At 47.3% G+C, this 16274-nt stretch overlaps 2 protein-coding genes across 2 annotated transcripts; one reads left to right on the top strand and one right to left on the bottom strand.

Moving 5' to 3' along the window:
• Positions 1–322: 322 nt before the first annotated feature.
• On the bottom strand, positions 323–7768 carry mettl13 (methyltransferase 13, eEF1A lysine and N-terminal methyltransferase). Its single transcript, XM_088928034.1, has 8 exons — positions 7045–7768; positions 5386–6148; positions 4356–4555; positions 3868–4054; positions 3043–3225; positions 2601–2813; positions 1657–1788; positions 323–984 (listed from the first exon to the last, which is right to left on the bottom strand). Exons 1-8 carry the CDS (start codon positions 7195–7197, stop codon positions 707–709), a joined length of 2109 nt encoding a protein of 702 aa, XP_088784160.1. The 5' UTR covers positions 7198–7768; the 3' UTR covers positions 323–706.
• A 155-nt stretch (positions 7769–7923) lies between these two features.
• On the top strand, positions 7924–11507 carry itpa (inosine triphosphatase (nucleoside triphosphate pyrophosphatase)). The gene is made up of 8 exons (XM_088927786.1): positions 7924–8029; positions 8512–8569; positions 8795–8859; positions 9354–9427; positions 9806–9837; positions 10044–10156; positions 10407–10483; positions 10815–11507. Exons 1-8 carry the CDS (start codon positions 7967–7969, stop codon positions 10921–10923), a joined length of 591 nt encoding a protein of 196 aa, XP_088783912.1. The 5' UTR covers positions 7924–7966; the 3' UTR covers positions 10924–11507.
• Positions 11508–16274: the final 4767 nt, after the last annotated feature.

Raw genomic sequence — 16274 nt, 5'->3', positions numbered from 1 at the left:
GCAGATGTTCAATCAGTTAAATGATTGTTCCCTGTATGTACCTACCTAATGTAACAGTAGTGCAAGACAGGCAGAGTGAGATGTGGCTAGGGCTACTGCTTGTTTTTAATGTGTACTTATTTGTTGTTTTTTTTATGGTGAAGCCAAGGACAAATCTCCACCCTTTCGGATGGACAATAAAGATATATGAATAAATGAATGCATGAACTGAGCATGTTCACAGCGATTGTTACTGGTGCAATTTTGAGAATTTGCCTCAGTCTAGTAATGGTCTGAATGAACTAGTCAAACCAAAATCATGAAAGACAAGAATGCTGTGTAAGAGCACAACCGATTTTACTCTCGCTCTGAAATCAGATGCACACGATGTCTTGGAAGTGCAGTAGCTTTAGAAGCAATCAAAGTTTTTCAATAAGACAATCTGGAGACTCGGCGACACCAGGCAGATGACAGGTCGGCTGGAGAGCCAGGGCAGCCTTGGCTCCACTACGGTGAGGCCAGACCGTTTCCGTTCTCTCGGCTCCTGCTGGTCTCTGTCTCCGCTCCTCCTCTGTTCTCCCCCTACTTTCCCACCTTTCCTGTTTGTTTTTGACTGAATTTCTTTAATACTCTTCCTGTCTCTTACCCCATCTCTCCCGTTCTTTTCTCCTAGCCCAAACCTGCTTCCCACTGTTGCACATGCTCCCTCACTTACTCTCCCCCTTTCTCAGGCTACATGCAGATCCTCCAGAAGGGCGGCGACACTGAGACTGAGATCACAGAGCTGGCCTCGCCCCCTGATCGCTTCCTGCAGGCTGTGGGCTGCCTGGCGCAGTGCAGGGGGGCTTGGCGGGGTGTTCTCGTCTCCCCTCAGGCACAGCAGCACCTCGTTCACCTCCCCCTCGATCCCGCGGGACAGGACGCAGGGGAACACCTCTCGCAACCCCGCCAGCACCCCCTCCCGCCGGGCAGAGTCCCGGCACACCAAGTTCAGCATGAACACTCCTGGGGTGAGATACAGAGAAAGAGAGAGCTCAGACCTGAAGCCATTCAACCTTGTAACTCAATGCAGATCAAGGCAATGACACAAACAAGCTGATGCTGTCAGTGCAGGGGATCTCTGGCTCTCTGCGGTGCAGGGCTGAGCAGAGGGGATCTCTGGCTCTCTGCGGTGCAGGGCTGAGCAGAGGGGATCTCTGGCTCTCTGGGGTGCAGGGCTGAGCAGAGGGGATCTCTGGCTCTCTGCGGTGCAGGGCTGAGCAGAGGGGATCTCTGGCTCTCTGCGGTGCAGGGCTGAGCAGAGGGGATCTCTGGCTCTCTGCGGTGCAGGGCTGAGCAGAGGGGATCTCTGGTTCTCTGGGGTGCAGGGCTGAGCAGAGGGGATCTCTGGCTCTCGGCGGTGCAGGGCTGAGCAGAGGGGATCTCTGGCTCTCTGCTGTAGGGAGGCTGACAGATACAGTAGCTCCTGGTCAGTCTTTGTGTTTATGAGGTGCTCTGTAATATCTCTATCATTGATTGAATTGAATTCCTTGTATTTGAGCACCACATTGTCAGCGTCATTGTCCCTCATTCTCCATCAGGATCTGATCGGCGCTGTTGCCCTGGACTACAGTCTGGGAAGTGGGAAGTTCATATGTATTGTTTTCAGGATTGTCTCCATCAGTGGGGTGGCAGTACCTTGGGGGGTGAGCAGATTCTTCACTTTCTCCAGGAAGGATGTTTCCACAAAGGCAGGTGGAGGGCAGCTCATGCCCAGTGTGGGGTCCTTACTGTCCACATCAAACATGATGACATCATAGGACTGCCCGCCTGCGGGAAACAGACAGCCCCGTAAGAGCGAGGACGAAGAAGGAAAATGACAGGATGAAGAGGGAGAAAGATGGGCAGGGAGAAAAGGACATTCGAACGAACAGAGACGTACAGAGTCAAAGGGAAAAACAAGAAAGGGGAAGGTGTGACTAAAGAGAGGGGATGAAAGAGAAATCAGAATGGGAATGAAGTTAAAGAAAAGTATTTATCCCCATAATCCTCGCCTGTTTCTGCATCCATGTGTTGACTCCCAATCTCTCTCTGACCCCAACCTGTTACTTAGCCATAGGAGCCCTATTTAAGCACCTATCTGGGTGGCAATTTAGACTGCCTAGATTCTAATGCGATAGAACCAAGCTATCTTTTATTCCCACAGCTATTTACCGCCTTCATCTGGACAACTGATAGTATATTCTACTTTACTTGTACTTATATATTTTTTTCATCATACATGTAAGTTTATAATTTGTGGGTTCATGTTGTGTGAAATGTATTGTGTAATGTGTTATGACCTACACCTGCCTGCACAGCAAAGTTCCCATCTGGGACACTAATAGTAAGTATTTTACAAGCCCCTGAATGATCTCCAACCCCCCAGTCTTTGTATCAAGAACAAAAAGCATTTCTCTACACAATGAGTTGTGGGAGACTGGAACAAGCTACCTAACCAAGTTGTTGAAACCAATGCACTATTTTTTTGTTTTAAAAAAAACAGCTGAGTAAGATTCTTGGATCAATTAACTGCTAACTACCAAACAAGCCAGAGTGGCCTGCGCTCGTTTGTCACCATTTTTATGTCAAGTCATACTGACCTTGCTTGTCCAGGGCGCTGATGTGCTCCAGCCCATCTCCCAGAGTGACGCCCAACCTGTCATCCGGCATGAACCCAAACCAATCACGGGCCACGTCCAGCACCGCGGGGTCCAGCTCGACCACCTGCACCTTAGCCTTGGGCACCCAGTCTCGCAAAAACTGGGGCAGCCCTCCCCCGCCGAGCCCCACAATCAGCACTGACACGGGGGAGTCTGCAACACAGAGGCACATCTTCATGGGCAGAAACCTTCTGACATGCATCTATGCACAGAGGCAGTGATGAACACAAGGACACATGGTGGGTCTAGGCTCAAAGTTACACTAGGTTGAGGATGACGCGTATCATCCATGCAAACTGGGATACACATGCATTTTCTACGCAAAGAAAGCTGAAGCCCCCTGTAGGCCACATGGCTGGAACCTGTGCCTGATCTCCGTTACCTGTCCAGTGCGTGTTTCCCTGCTGCAGCACAGCCAGTCCAGCCACCATCACTCTGTGGTGAGCACAGCACAGGAAGCTGGAGTCCACACGGGCAGCAGCGCCCCCTGCTGGCGGGGGGGCTGCAGGCGAGGTGGGGGCTGGCCGCCCGGACTTCTTCTTCTTGTTCCTCTTGCGTGTTGACGCTGCGGATAACGATACCAAGTGAGAGAGTCAGAGGAGTGAACAGAGAGGTCCGGACCGGGGGGAAGAAGTACAGGAAGATGAAGGCGTTTCTGAAGCGCCGAGTTTCCACGCGACATGACTGCATCCGGGAAGGAGATGGCGGAGAGACATTTAGAGACGTGGGAAGAGAAGGAGAGGAAAGGAAAGCCAGAGCTGAGTATCATGCAGAGACCGTGAGGTGAGGGAGGCCAGGAGAGTCCCCTGAACATGTCCTTGGGGGACTTCTGTGAAAAAATAATAATTCTTACACTTCTACAGGGCTTTTCTGGACACTCCACTCAAAGCACTTCACAGGTAATGGGGACTCCCCTTCACTACCACTTGGATGATGCGAGGGCAACCAAAGTTGCCATTATACTCATCACACATCAGCTATTAGTGGGGAGGAGAACAGAGTGATGAAGCCAATTCATAGAGGGGGGTTATTAGGAGGCCATGACTGGTAAAGGCCAGGAGGAAATTTGGCCAGGACGCCAGGGCGACACCCCTATTCTTTTCGAGAAACACCCTGGGATTTTTAATGACCACAAAGAGTCAGGACCCTGGTTTTTACGTCTCATCTGAAGGAAAGACATCCGCACGTGCGCCAGACCCTCCCTTACCGCTGGGCTGGCCGAGCCGGCTCTCCGACTGCACCACGCCGGCGCTGTCCAGGAAGATGAGGCGCCGGTACAGCTGCCCGTCCTCGCCGCGCACATCCTCCACCGCAAACTCGCCACTGAAGGAGCTCACCCCTCGGTGGACCACCTCGCGCCAGCCCACGTCTCCGCCCACCGAGAGGAAGGGCACCTGGGGGGAGAGAGGAAGAGGAGGAGGAGGGTTGACAACGAGGGCCAGGAAACAGTGAAGGATTGGCTCAGGGGCCAAGCGGAATGCATGAGGAGACTATGCTGAAAAATAAAACATGGCTCTCTAATGTGAAGCATATTTGATAGATAATTCAAAACTTCACTTGTAAAAACATTACTAGGCGGATTTCCTTTCCTTTGCTTACGCGTCTCAACAATGCTTATTGCTTTCCTCAACAACGGGTGGTGACTGAGGCAGCTGCAAACCCACAGACTCACGAGGTCATAGCCCCTCCCTTTACCTGCTGATTGGTCGGCATCCCGGGCGGAGCCAGTTCCATCACCATGGGCGATAACTCTGATTGGACAGCCTGCATGTCCTGGTAATGCTGGTCCCTGTGCATCGCCACGACGACAAGCCGCCGGAAGGCTGCGCTTCGTGCCAGCTGGCCACGCCCCTCAGCCGAGCCATACAGCCAATCGGTTTCCCGGCCCTGAGGAACTGCAGGCACAACCAGCCAATCAATCCACTCATTCTGATTTTCCAGCAAGCTTCTTTTATGTCGACCACAGTAGGTGTGCAATACAAAAAAGATGTAGAAATTAACATAAGTCAGATATATTTTAAATAAACAAACAAAATGGTTTAAGGAACTTCAAACTAGATCACGCCTTGAAAAAGAATTAAACAGGATGTGAAGTGATGTGTCAAAATTAATCCTGCACAAGCGCAACGCTGTGTTTTTTGAATGCACTACAGAAGAATGAGCTCCAAAGTCTCAGCTAGTAAACGCATTCAAAATTCAGACTGGACCTTACAGTCCCAGCCCAGGTGACTCCCACCTGCGCTGTGTTTTTACCCAACTGTTACCTGAATTCCCCAAGAGCTGGTGCACAACCAACGAAACATCTCTGGGCTTCCTTAAGCTTTATCTAGCAATCAATTTTATTCTTCTATAGTGCCTTGATACAGAGCATTCTCTAGGCACTTAATCTAAATTATACAATAAAATAAACTTTAGTATGAGAAACACCACTGTTATTAAAACGACAAGGAAAATAACGTTTTAATGAAAGTGATGACACAAACTTGCACTTAGGCACCACAGAGGCTGTAGCATGCTTAACTGCGATGGCTACAGCAAGTGCACCTTTTAGAGGAAAGCACACTCGGGGTAAGAGAGTGAAGATGGGAACGCCAGATTTGCAAGTTATACTAAAAAAAAAAGAACCACCACTTCCAGATCTTGAAAACGCAAAATCCTTCCTCTGCCTGCCTGTGCTTGTGTGTCTGGTTCTGTCCTGCTGCAGAGCAGTGCCAGTCTCACTCACCGATGAAGATGGCAAAGTGGTTGGCACGGGGCACCTTGGTGCCAGGCGGACTGTCCAGGACGTGCAGAGTGTACCGGGGCCGTCCAGACTGGGCGTGGAGCAGCAGCAGGGCAGGGCTGTGGGCAGGATCTGTGCCCGTGCGCAGGCGGCTTCGCAGGAGGGCGTAGGCCTGGCATTCCCGGACCGCCCCCAGCAAGGCGGGGACCGTGGCATGTCTCTGGGCGGCTCCATCCTCTCCCTGGCACAGCTCCAGCAGCGGAGCTGGAGGGGGCTGCCGGAACTTGGTACAGACCAGCACGAACACGGGCAGGGCACAGGAGGACGACTCGGGGTCAGAGGTGCCGCCCTGCCCGTCCAGGCAGTGCACCCTGACTGCCCAGCCCTCCCCGACAAAGTGTTCCACTGCCAGCTTGAGCACGTGCTCCTGGGCCAGCGAGATGCACACGTAGCGCCCCCCAACGCCCAGCACGCGCCCCACCTCCGCCAGCATCCTCTTCGCGAGGCCCCCCTCCACGGCACCCCCCTCCTCGGAGGCCATGGCGTCCAGCGTGCCCTTGTCCAGGGCAGCGCGGAACTGCTGACTCTCGAAGGGCGTCTGTGTGGCGTCCACGCACAGGAAGGTCAGCCCGGGGCGGCGGGCGGCGTTGCGCTGGCTCATGGCCGCGATGGCCGTCTCGCTGATGTCGATGTTGGTCAGCCGCTGGTACCCCACGTCGTACAGCTGCTCACTCAGCTCCGAGTTCCCACAGCCCACCACCAACACCTGGGAAAGGGAACGGAAAGGATCTGGTACGGGTAGACAAGAGGAGCAGTTTTCCAAAAAAGGAATATTCCGTCACGAAGGCAGTGCAAAGCTTGAGGAAGAGGGAGATGCCAGGACAACACACACTCCAGAGAGAGAGGACAACAGTCCCCATTACCTGTAGAGCGCCTTGAGGGGAGCGTCCAGAAAAGCACTATGTAAGCGTAAGGAATTATTAACAGTGGTGGAGGAAGATGAGGAAAGGCATTGAGGTGAGGGCACCTCTTGCTCTTGGAATCTTTGAAACAAATATTTGAATTACATTTTTATGTTTACGGGAAACTTGTTGGGCTGTGACACGATCAAGAACAACTATCCTAGTTTTAGAGGACCCAAAATGCGAGAACAAAACTACACAATCATTACGTTGCCATCAGGTGCATTTGCTGATAAAACTTCTGTCTGTCTGGACCTCAATTTCTAAACCGCAATGACCAGAGACACTGCTACAGGATGCATCGCATCGTGCAGATGAGACGTCCAGACTTTTTGGACATTACACATGCTGTGGCACATTTTAAAAGAAACGGATGTTAGCCCTGGTGTCCTGGCTAAATTTCACTCTGCAGTTGTACAATCTGGACCTTGGAAAGTCCCCCCTTAACTAAAACGGAGAAGCAATTTCTCATTTCTCCACCTGATCTGGGGGGGTTGCTGGGATTCTGCAACTCGCCCAGCATATAAGTAAAGCTTCCTGGGATCCTTTGAAATCAAAAGCACTAAATAAATCCAAGAATTTGTACATTATAATTATTATCACAGTTGTGCGGTCTGTGGCTGAAGGAACGACTGCAATCCTAAGAATAACAAGGATAACAAGCACTGAACGGTCTGGTCGTGTAGTTTCACATACTTACCTCATCCCGAGGCTTGATGTACTTGTGTAACACCCCGCACAGATCGGTATATCCACCATACCACTCGAACGCACGGTCACCGCGCCGGCGGAAGAAGCGCTCCCAGTACTCCGCTGAGCTGAACTCCTCCGCGGTGCGTGGCAACAGACTCATCTTGGGGCCGCGTTAGCGACAGGGTTTGAGTTTGTGAATTTGTGAGAGTGAGTTTGTGTCAAGGACTCAGTATAGCAACACAGGCGCTAAACTTCCCACTAACCTGTCCCACCACTACACTGCTCTATTCTGCTAGCACGCCATTCACATAACAGTTGTGAACAACTCCATGCTGAAGTAAATAAAAGACGTTGCGAATATGAGAAGACACCGTCTCTCACCATAAACCAGGCTCAACAGACGTGTCTATGAATCTCTGGTAATCTTACTTTTAGGGACTCTTTAGTGACCCCTACAGTTGTTGCAATACTGTTAAAACACTAATACGACACCCATGTAAAATGCACCCTAAAATGATACCAGTGGGAGAAACTCGACAAGTTACTAGTGAGAGTAACTTAAAAAATGTATCTAACCTAGCTACGCAGGCAACATCCTGTAATCAACATTTACTCAATCGTCTGTTTAAACCTTTCACCTTGATTCTTATAAAAATCTATAACTACAGTTACAAATCACCAGGTTCATATCGCATACCACCTTCCCACATGTGTTCTCAGAACTGTTTCCTACTCGGACAATGATCAGTGTAGAACACTATCCGCTACGACACATATGATTGGATCGTATTAACGGCGAGTAGCCTCCTAGCTCGCTTTCCGATTGGCCAATTGCCGGATTCTGTCAGATGATTGGCTGATACGCAGCGGGACCGGATGTTGTTGATGTCTGTGTGTTCCCTTCGGGCTTGGTTGATGGAAGTTGAAGCATGGCGGCGCCGGCTGGGAGGTCGGTGGTGTTTGTGACGGGTAATGCCAAGAAACTGGAGGAGGTGAGAACTGAGGGAGAGGAAACAGTAAAATGCAGGAGTTGAGCATGGAAAGAAAGAATATGACCAAGCTATTATCTTATTGGTTAAAGCTGTTTGGCTTGACCAGTTGTGTTAGTTATTTGAGTACACCGTATTAAAGATTAGTGTATGAATGAACCACAACACGTAATATCGAGTTAGACCCATTTCATTCGGTTTATGTTATTCTTCGTGCTTAGCAGCACGTCTTTTAAAATAACCGACTGCAATCAGTCGTAATCAAGAGCTAACTGCTTTTCTGGCTCTTTCTAACTGTTGTCGTTCAGGAGCGCAAAGTACAGTATTCGGTACGTCAACGGTGCATCACTAGCTAGGGAGAGGAAGAAACTTTAAAACCCATCATTATCCCGAGTGTCGCATCGACTGTTGTGTCGATGTATCTGTGCAATGTGTGAAGGTGGCTGCGGACGAGTTCTTGTATTAAATCTCTGTGTCTTACACAGGTCATTCAGATACTTGGAGACAAGTTCCCCTACAGGCTCGTGTCCAAGAAGATTGACTGTGAGTACAGAGAAAGCGAACTTGGTCCCTGTGTGTTTTAGCAACCAGACATAAAAATGTTTTGCTATGGCAAGAAAGAACCTTTTGATGTGAACTGAGAGAGCTCAGACAGTGTATGGCTGTAACTGCAGACAATCAGTAGAGCACATCAGTGAATATGAAGGGAGTGGTCCTGATGCTGCTTGCAAGGAGAGCTGTATTACTTTTTACTGTGGTGTGTTTCAGTGCCGGAGTACCAAGGCGAACCTGATGAGATCTCCATACAAAAGTGCCAGGAGGCTGCCAGACAGGTCAGCAGAGCGTGGAGTTTGTGTACTGTGAGGGTGGAAATAAGACTTCTACTGTGTATCAGTCTGCGATGTTTCAGGATTTGCGAGCTGCTTTTTACATGATTTTGAGTAAAATTGGATGGACAGGTTTGGTCTTCGAATCATCTTGCATGTTTGTATTCATTTTCTCTTCTTTATTAGTATAATTTACACATGAGCCTGCAGGCTGCAGATCCTGCAATTAATCACACCGTTTTGCATGCCTGATCTGTGTGCACACTGATTTTCTCTAAATTACTGAGTGAGGAAGTCTGAGGCAGGTCCATATTCCTGAACACGCCTTCACACAGGAAAGTAAACAACACAGACTAGCAACCAAACAAGCTTGGCTGGCGGAATGACGTCCCCTTGTCTGTAACATTTGTGCTGTGACGTTTTAAAGGCTTATGAGGCACAGACACACTCAGGTTTTCACTCTTGTTCACTGATCCTTTATGTTAATCACAATCCCACAGATTGATGGGCCAGTGATAGTGGAGGACACCTGCCTGTGTTTTCGAGCACTAGGAGGGCTGCCGGGACCTTATATGTGAGTATGGTGTGTGTGTGTTTGCGACAGGGCAATAGTGGACTGACAGGTTGTCGGTGGTGCAATGTTGACCTCTAGTGGCCAAGAGGTGTAATTTGCTGAAGAGTGGAAGCATATATTCAATAGCATATTTATGTCCACTGCACGTAATAATAATAATTGCTTACACTTATATAGCGCTTTTCTGGACACTCCACTCAAAGCGCTTTACAGGTAATGGGGACGCCCCTCCACCACCACCAATGTGCAGCCCCACCTGGATGATGTCATGAAAGAAGATCAATTATAGGTCTTTGAAAATGAATAAGAACTGTGTAACAAGATATTCACATGTCTTTATCCACAATTAACTGTGTCCTCTGCATGTTGTTCTTCCAGAAAGTGGTTTCTGGACAAGCTGAAGCCTGAAGGTAAAACACTGACCGTCTCTCTTGTCTGTATTATTGTCTCTCTGTAAGTCTTGCTTTCCCCGTCCCTTTTCCCCAACATTCCACCAGTAAGGGAGCTCCTGTCTATTAATCTAGACTCTTCCCAGATGCTGTACGAAATGATTAAATGAAAAGCTTCACTCATGATTTTACCCTCCCTCCTCTTTCTCTGTTGATCTGTCCTTCAGGTCTGCACAAGCTGCTGGCTGGGTTTGAGGACAAGTCAGCCTGGGCTCTGTGCACCTTTGCCTACAGCGCTGGAAAAGAGGAGCCAGTGTTGCTCTTCAGGGGGAAAACAGAGGTCAGGACTGCAGCATAGAGTAAATAGCACACCCTCCAATTTACACACAGGGCCCTCTGGATTCCTGAGGCACACATCCCTGTAATGTTCACACTGACTTACTTACACGGACTGATGCTCAGAGGGTCTGTAATATGTTCAAACTCTCAGACACGGGTTTACAGTGACAAAACACAGAGGTACCGTGTTTGTGCTGTGCAGTTGGAACATGGTACCTGTATTACTCTGACCTGTATTACTCTGTGCTTAGGGGCGCATTGTCGAGCCCAGGGGACCCAGGGACTTTGGGTGGGACCCATGTTTCCAGCCAGATGGGTATGACAAGACGTGAGTGTCATTGTTTTCTCAACCTTTTCCAGTTGTTTGTAAAATGCATGCAGTTAATAATCTAATAGAACACTAGATCACAGTGTTTCCCAAGGCCATTATGGGCAGGTGATCACTTGATAAGCAAACTGTAACCAACTCTTTATTACGTGAGAACATGACTTCTCATGCTGTGCAAATCAGAACCTTTACAGTGCCTCGGAATTGTGATTCCTCTAGCGCTTCTCTAATTATCTTACTCTTCTCCTCTCCTTCCCTCACACCATTCCAAACCTCTTCTCTCCCCTTCTACCTTTTGCAATCCCTTACCCCCTCTGCCTTCCTCTCCCAGCTATGCGGAGTTGCCAAAGGAAGTGAAGAACTCCATCTCTCACCGATACCGTGCTCTGGCTGCCATGTCTGAACACTTCTCTCAACTCGGGAACACAGAGAACAGCTAGGAAATGGCCATACAGGCCCCCACATCACCAGGACATGGGGCGACGAGATGCACCGAGGCTTAAGAGCTTCTGGCTATAGCCAATCACAAGCGCTTGCCACCACCATCCAAGACGATGCCTGTCTTATCAACAATGTATCGTGGGAATCTGAAGATAAGGTGTCACAGCATGGACGTGTCATGTTCAGCACCCTGATGCAAACGTTTTCTGAAAAAAGCTGTGTTTTTAATTTTTAAGTTTTAAGTTTAAGTATGTTTGCCTTTTCTCAGTCAAAACGAGTTATTTTTTCTTAAAGTGCTATGCATAACACTGACATGGCGACAAAGCACCTTATCAGAGTCATGGTGGTAATTATGTAGGCAGTTGCCAGTTCTGGAAAGAAAATGTCTTTTATTGGAGTTCATGAATAGCCATAAAAGCTGGCATTACCAGCTACCCTGTCCTGGTTCCCTCACTTGGAACATGGGGAAATGGCCACCTGTCTGCAGGCTAAGTGATTTCTAGTACTGATTAGCAGCTGGGCCAACACACAGTCCACTTCTCTCCCTCAGTGTCTTGGACCTGTAATAAACAGCCTGATTTTACACAGTCTCAGAGTTTGCTTGTTTGCACCAGACACACAATGATGCACTACCCACAAAAAGAAAGGACAAGAACAATCGAAACGAACTCCCGCTTGCACAGACTAGTGTCACACAAATGCACACTTGTGTTATTGCCCAGTGAAAGAGACGCATCTACAGAACATGATTAATGATTAAATGAACACCCGTGATAATAGGCAATGGAGTTGATTTACTTGCACTGTAAATGGATTATAAAAAAAACCTCACACAGTGTTCTCCCAAGGACAGTGTTAAATGTAACTTAATGAATTGTTCACAATGCAGTCGGAGCATGGCGGGAGGACAGCACTGAAAGTTAATTTTTTCTTTATCACTCCCCTCTTCCACCTTCCTCTTTCTGGTGCCGTCTCTCAATGCTACACATGGATCAGCTGTGTGTGAGTGTGGGAGCCGCACAGCACTGACTCACTCCCCCAGCACACAGCCCTGGGATTTATCATCCCTCTGAGCTGTGCAGCATTTCACACACTCCTAGCCGCCTGTCTCCAGCCTGCCATCTTAAATACAGCATGATCGCCCTACTGGGGGGGAAGTCTGGAGACTAGAAGCTAGTACAGATCATGAATGAAGTGTTTTCTTGTTATGAATGGGCTAGACCGCATTTGTGCTCAATATTGTTCAACAGATGTGATGATTGGGTGAGCTATACCTTTCATTAGAGACATGAGCACAAAGGCAGACTGCTCACAGTCACATCATGTGTCATAGAGAGCACATCTCATGGTGTTTAACAAAGCCATGCTCCTGGAGGACAGAGTAGAAGGACATTAAACTGCTATAGGGCTTTATCAATCACTAATTAGCAATTATTGTGTTAAATATAACAAAGTTGATTCAACGGTGCTTTGCTGGCATGCTTATTTCACATTCACTACCAAAGCAGATACACAAGTTGTACCAGAAAAACATCTGAAAAGTATATCAAACTATTGACACATTAGAGAAATCTTTAAAAGTCAAACAGACAGCTGCATAAAGACAGCGGTCCTTCAACTTGCCAGTGTTTCCCCTGCCCCATGGCAGCCCCTCAGTAGAGGGCGCCATTCTATGATTGTGGATAGATCCTCCCTGTACTGGAGTGTACTGTTCCTATGGCTCCTGTCTCTTTCTCTCCCTGCTCCAGCCTTTGGGAGAGGAGCACAGGGGTTCCAGCCTGCTCCCCCCATTCAAGTGAAAACAACCTGGAGTGTGACTCTTGAGTTATGCTAGGCATTTATGAGGATCTGCAAAGTGTGGCATTAAAGCCACATCAAACCGCCCCCCACCGACCCCGGGAGAAGTGAAAGTTTACAGGGAGGGTGGGCTGGCAGGGCCGTGGGGGGCAGTAAAACCTCCCCTTCTGGACCGTTAAAACCCCGGGATAACGAGGGGAAAGCTTATAAACCGAGCTTCAGACAGTCGGCGCAGTCTATCTTCATACCAGACTGCCTGTATTATTTTTTATTATTAAAAACAACTGCATTTTTTAATATTGCATAAGTGTTTCAATCCGGTCGTTTTATTAGTTTTGTGAAGTCATGCTGGCCATTGGGATGTGGAAATGGAGTTTCATGGTCTCAGTATTGAAAAAGGAACAGGGTGTCTCGGTGTCAGTATTACAGAAAGGAATGTCTCAGTGCCAGTTTTAAACACAAAAACAGTCTTTCTGTGCAACCAGAAGCCGAGATGTCCAGACTCTTGAGGAAGTGCTCTACGTTTGTGGGCAGAGCGCTCATACTGCTTACATTAAGACTGTTTTGAGATTAGCTTTTAGTATATCTTCTGATCCCTCACATGTTCTGCATGTAGTCCCTCAATGTAGTTGTAACAAAATGAGGAATTCCTTTATCCCACACTCAGTCCAACTATGCAATCAATGAGTTCACAATTAAGGAGTAATGGTTTATGGGCAAGAGCAAGAGTGGTTATGTGTGTGCAGTTATAAGGGCGCAGGGCAATTGTGGGGGAGTAAACTTACAGGTTCTGGTGATTTATGCGGATTCCTGTGGGAGAGGACTATGTAGTGGATGATGTCTTTTATGTAATGTTATATTTTTTATGTAATATTTGTACTGCTTGTATGTTTTTTGTAAGTCTCTCCGTGTGTATAAAACATAGTTGCATGGATGCACAACAAATTTATAAGAAATCATTTTAAAATATATAATCATATCATAAAGAAAGAATTAAAGAATGGGTTATCTCAGTGACAGTATTAAAGATCGAGGTCTCTCTTTATCGGTATTACAGAATGGGGTGTCTCATTGTCAGTGTTAAAGAACAGAGTATCTCAGTGTCAATTTTAAAGAATGGTGTGCCTAGATATCAGAATTAAAGAACAGGTGTGTCAGTGTTAAAGTTCGGGCTATCTCGGTGTCAGTAGTAAAGATCAGGGTGTCTCTTTATCAGTATTAAAGATCGGAGTGTGCCATTGTCAATATTGCACTGTTGGAACCTCTGTGTATTAAAGAACGCACCTGAAGTATCTCTAGGTCAGTGTTAAGAACTAAGGAAAATGTGTTTTAATCACTGGAAACCAGCATGAACGTTTCTAGGCAGGTTTCCTAAGCTTAGCTCACCTCCACACACTGCTTCCTCAGGGTGTGCAGAGCTCACAGGGGGAACTAGGTTCGACTTCACTCACTCCACTGTCACTGCATAGCTGGCATTACATGTGCTGAATCCTTTTAAACAGGCTGGCAGTAATTTAGAGCAGGTCTTTAATTAGCCTCAGAGGCTGTTTAATGCAGCTTGTCTACATAAACACCCGATCTGCAAGTTGTCTGTGTGTGCAGGGGGGAGGCTGTGGTCTGTGTGTGTTTCGTTGTGCTGTACAGGAGGTGAGTAGGTTCTGGTGTTTCTTCCTGCGAGTCAGTTAGATGAGTACCTTCTGGAAGCATTTTATTTCAACGTGTTTGGCTCGGGCATCCATCACATTCATCCTGATGGTTCTCGGGAGACACTTGCATCCAAACTGAGCCAAAACACTTGGAGACGTCAGTATCGGGGACGGATGGCGCAGTGGGTAGCGTTGCTGCCTCACAGCGCTGGAGCCCTGGGTTCAGTTCCTGAACTGGGGTGCTGTCTGTGTGGAGTTTGTATGGTTTCCTGTGTTTCTTGTAGATTTTCTCCAGTTTCTTCTCACAGTCCAAAGACCTGCTGGTAAGGTAATTGGCCTTGGTGTGAATGTGTATGTGTCTGCCCTGCACTGGGACTATCTCTCCAGGGTGCGTCCTGTTTTGCTCCCGTTGCTTACTGGCTCCCCAGCATCCCTGCATCAGAGGAAATGTTTAGGAAATGGATGATAGATGGATGAATTGGGGGTACAGGAAGGTGGGAGTGATGGGGTGTACTCTGCCTCCCTCTCAGAAGCACCAAACTCAAGATGCAAACCCCCAGGAACATTGCGGTGAAAAATGTGTGGTACCCCCCAGAAGACAAGCTGGTGCCCTGTGGTAGACTGTACATCCCTCTTCTAAAGAAAATGAGTTAGTGCATTTCTTCTGTTCACTGTGTGAAGTTCACAGTGCTGCAGAATTGAGGTCACAGTATATAACATGATCACTTACATACGGATCGTGGCACATTCAGTATAGAGAAAAAGAGATCCTTCTCTGCACTGAGTCTGCAACAAGGGCAGCTCCCTACTTACTGCTGAGTCTCCCCAGGCCTGTGATCCTTTAGCACAGTCCTGGAGTCCTGCAGGTTTGACAGGTACTTTTAAATTGCGACTGATTCAGACTCAGTACATTAGTTCAATTCAGTAATTAAGTAATTAAACCTGCAGGGACTGGAGCTGCCCACCTCTCTCTTGAAAAATAGCTTCAAGAGATATTTGGCTGATTGATCAATCAGTAGCCAGAAGTGCCAAGGCAGGCTGGAACCTCCTGTCTGTAACCTTTCCTCTCTATTCTCATGTCAAAACAGATTGGTCAAGATTAATTTCCAGCCTCGGGATTCTGGAAAATTTCTGCTTCCTGACTTGATGTCATCTGCAGAAATAATATAAATAAAAAAGCTGGCTGTAGGTCTATTAATGCTCTCTTTTAGAGAGGGTCAGTGAGATTAACAAAGATGGAGTTACCTTTGGGTCACTTTGGATAATCAGACATGCGGACAGAGATGCTTGGTGATACAACAAAGAGTCTTATGAGCAGGGATTTTAGTATTATATATATAATCTGGAAACGGAACTAAATGTGTGGTAAAAGACATATTTAATTTTATTTGTTAGAAATTATAAAGGTTCACTTATTTATAAACCAGAATTGATATATTCTTTGTTAGATCAAACTTCTCTGCGCACACATGCTAAAAGTAATGTTTCCAAGTAATGTTTCCAAGGGAGTCCAGTGTCTGAAAAGTTTTATCTTTACTTTATAACTTACACTGAAGATGTATAGGGGCTGTGGTTAATTGATGGCATCATCACAAAACTGTACTCTGAATTTGTTAGTATAAAAAGTATTGGTTCAAAAACAAAAGTCGTTCTTCTATTTTCAGTGCACAACTTCAGGATGGAAGTGTTGTCTATTTCCTATTCAGCTTATGTCAATTCCAAATGCTGCAATGAATTATGGGAAGGTCATAGGTCATGTTGCAGGTTGCCTGCTGGGAACTCTATTCTACTCTATATATTTTTGTGTTCATGTAAATCCAGCTTAACACAAAAACTGATGGAGCCCTTCATAAGTTCATTGAATTATCTGCACCCCACCACATTCATCAAGAAGACTCCTCAAAGAA

This window comes from Atractosteus spatula, chromosome 11 (assembly GCF_055471065.1).
Source record: "Atractosteus spatula isolate fAtrSpa1 chromosome 11, fAtrSpa1.hap1, whole genome shotgun sequence".
NCBI lineage: Eukaryota > Metazoa > Chordata > Actinopteri > Semionotiformes > Lepisosteidae > Atractosteus > Atractosteus spatula.
Note: the sequence above shows the minus strand (reverse complement) of the source record. Positions and strands in the feature narration are given on the sequence as shown.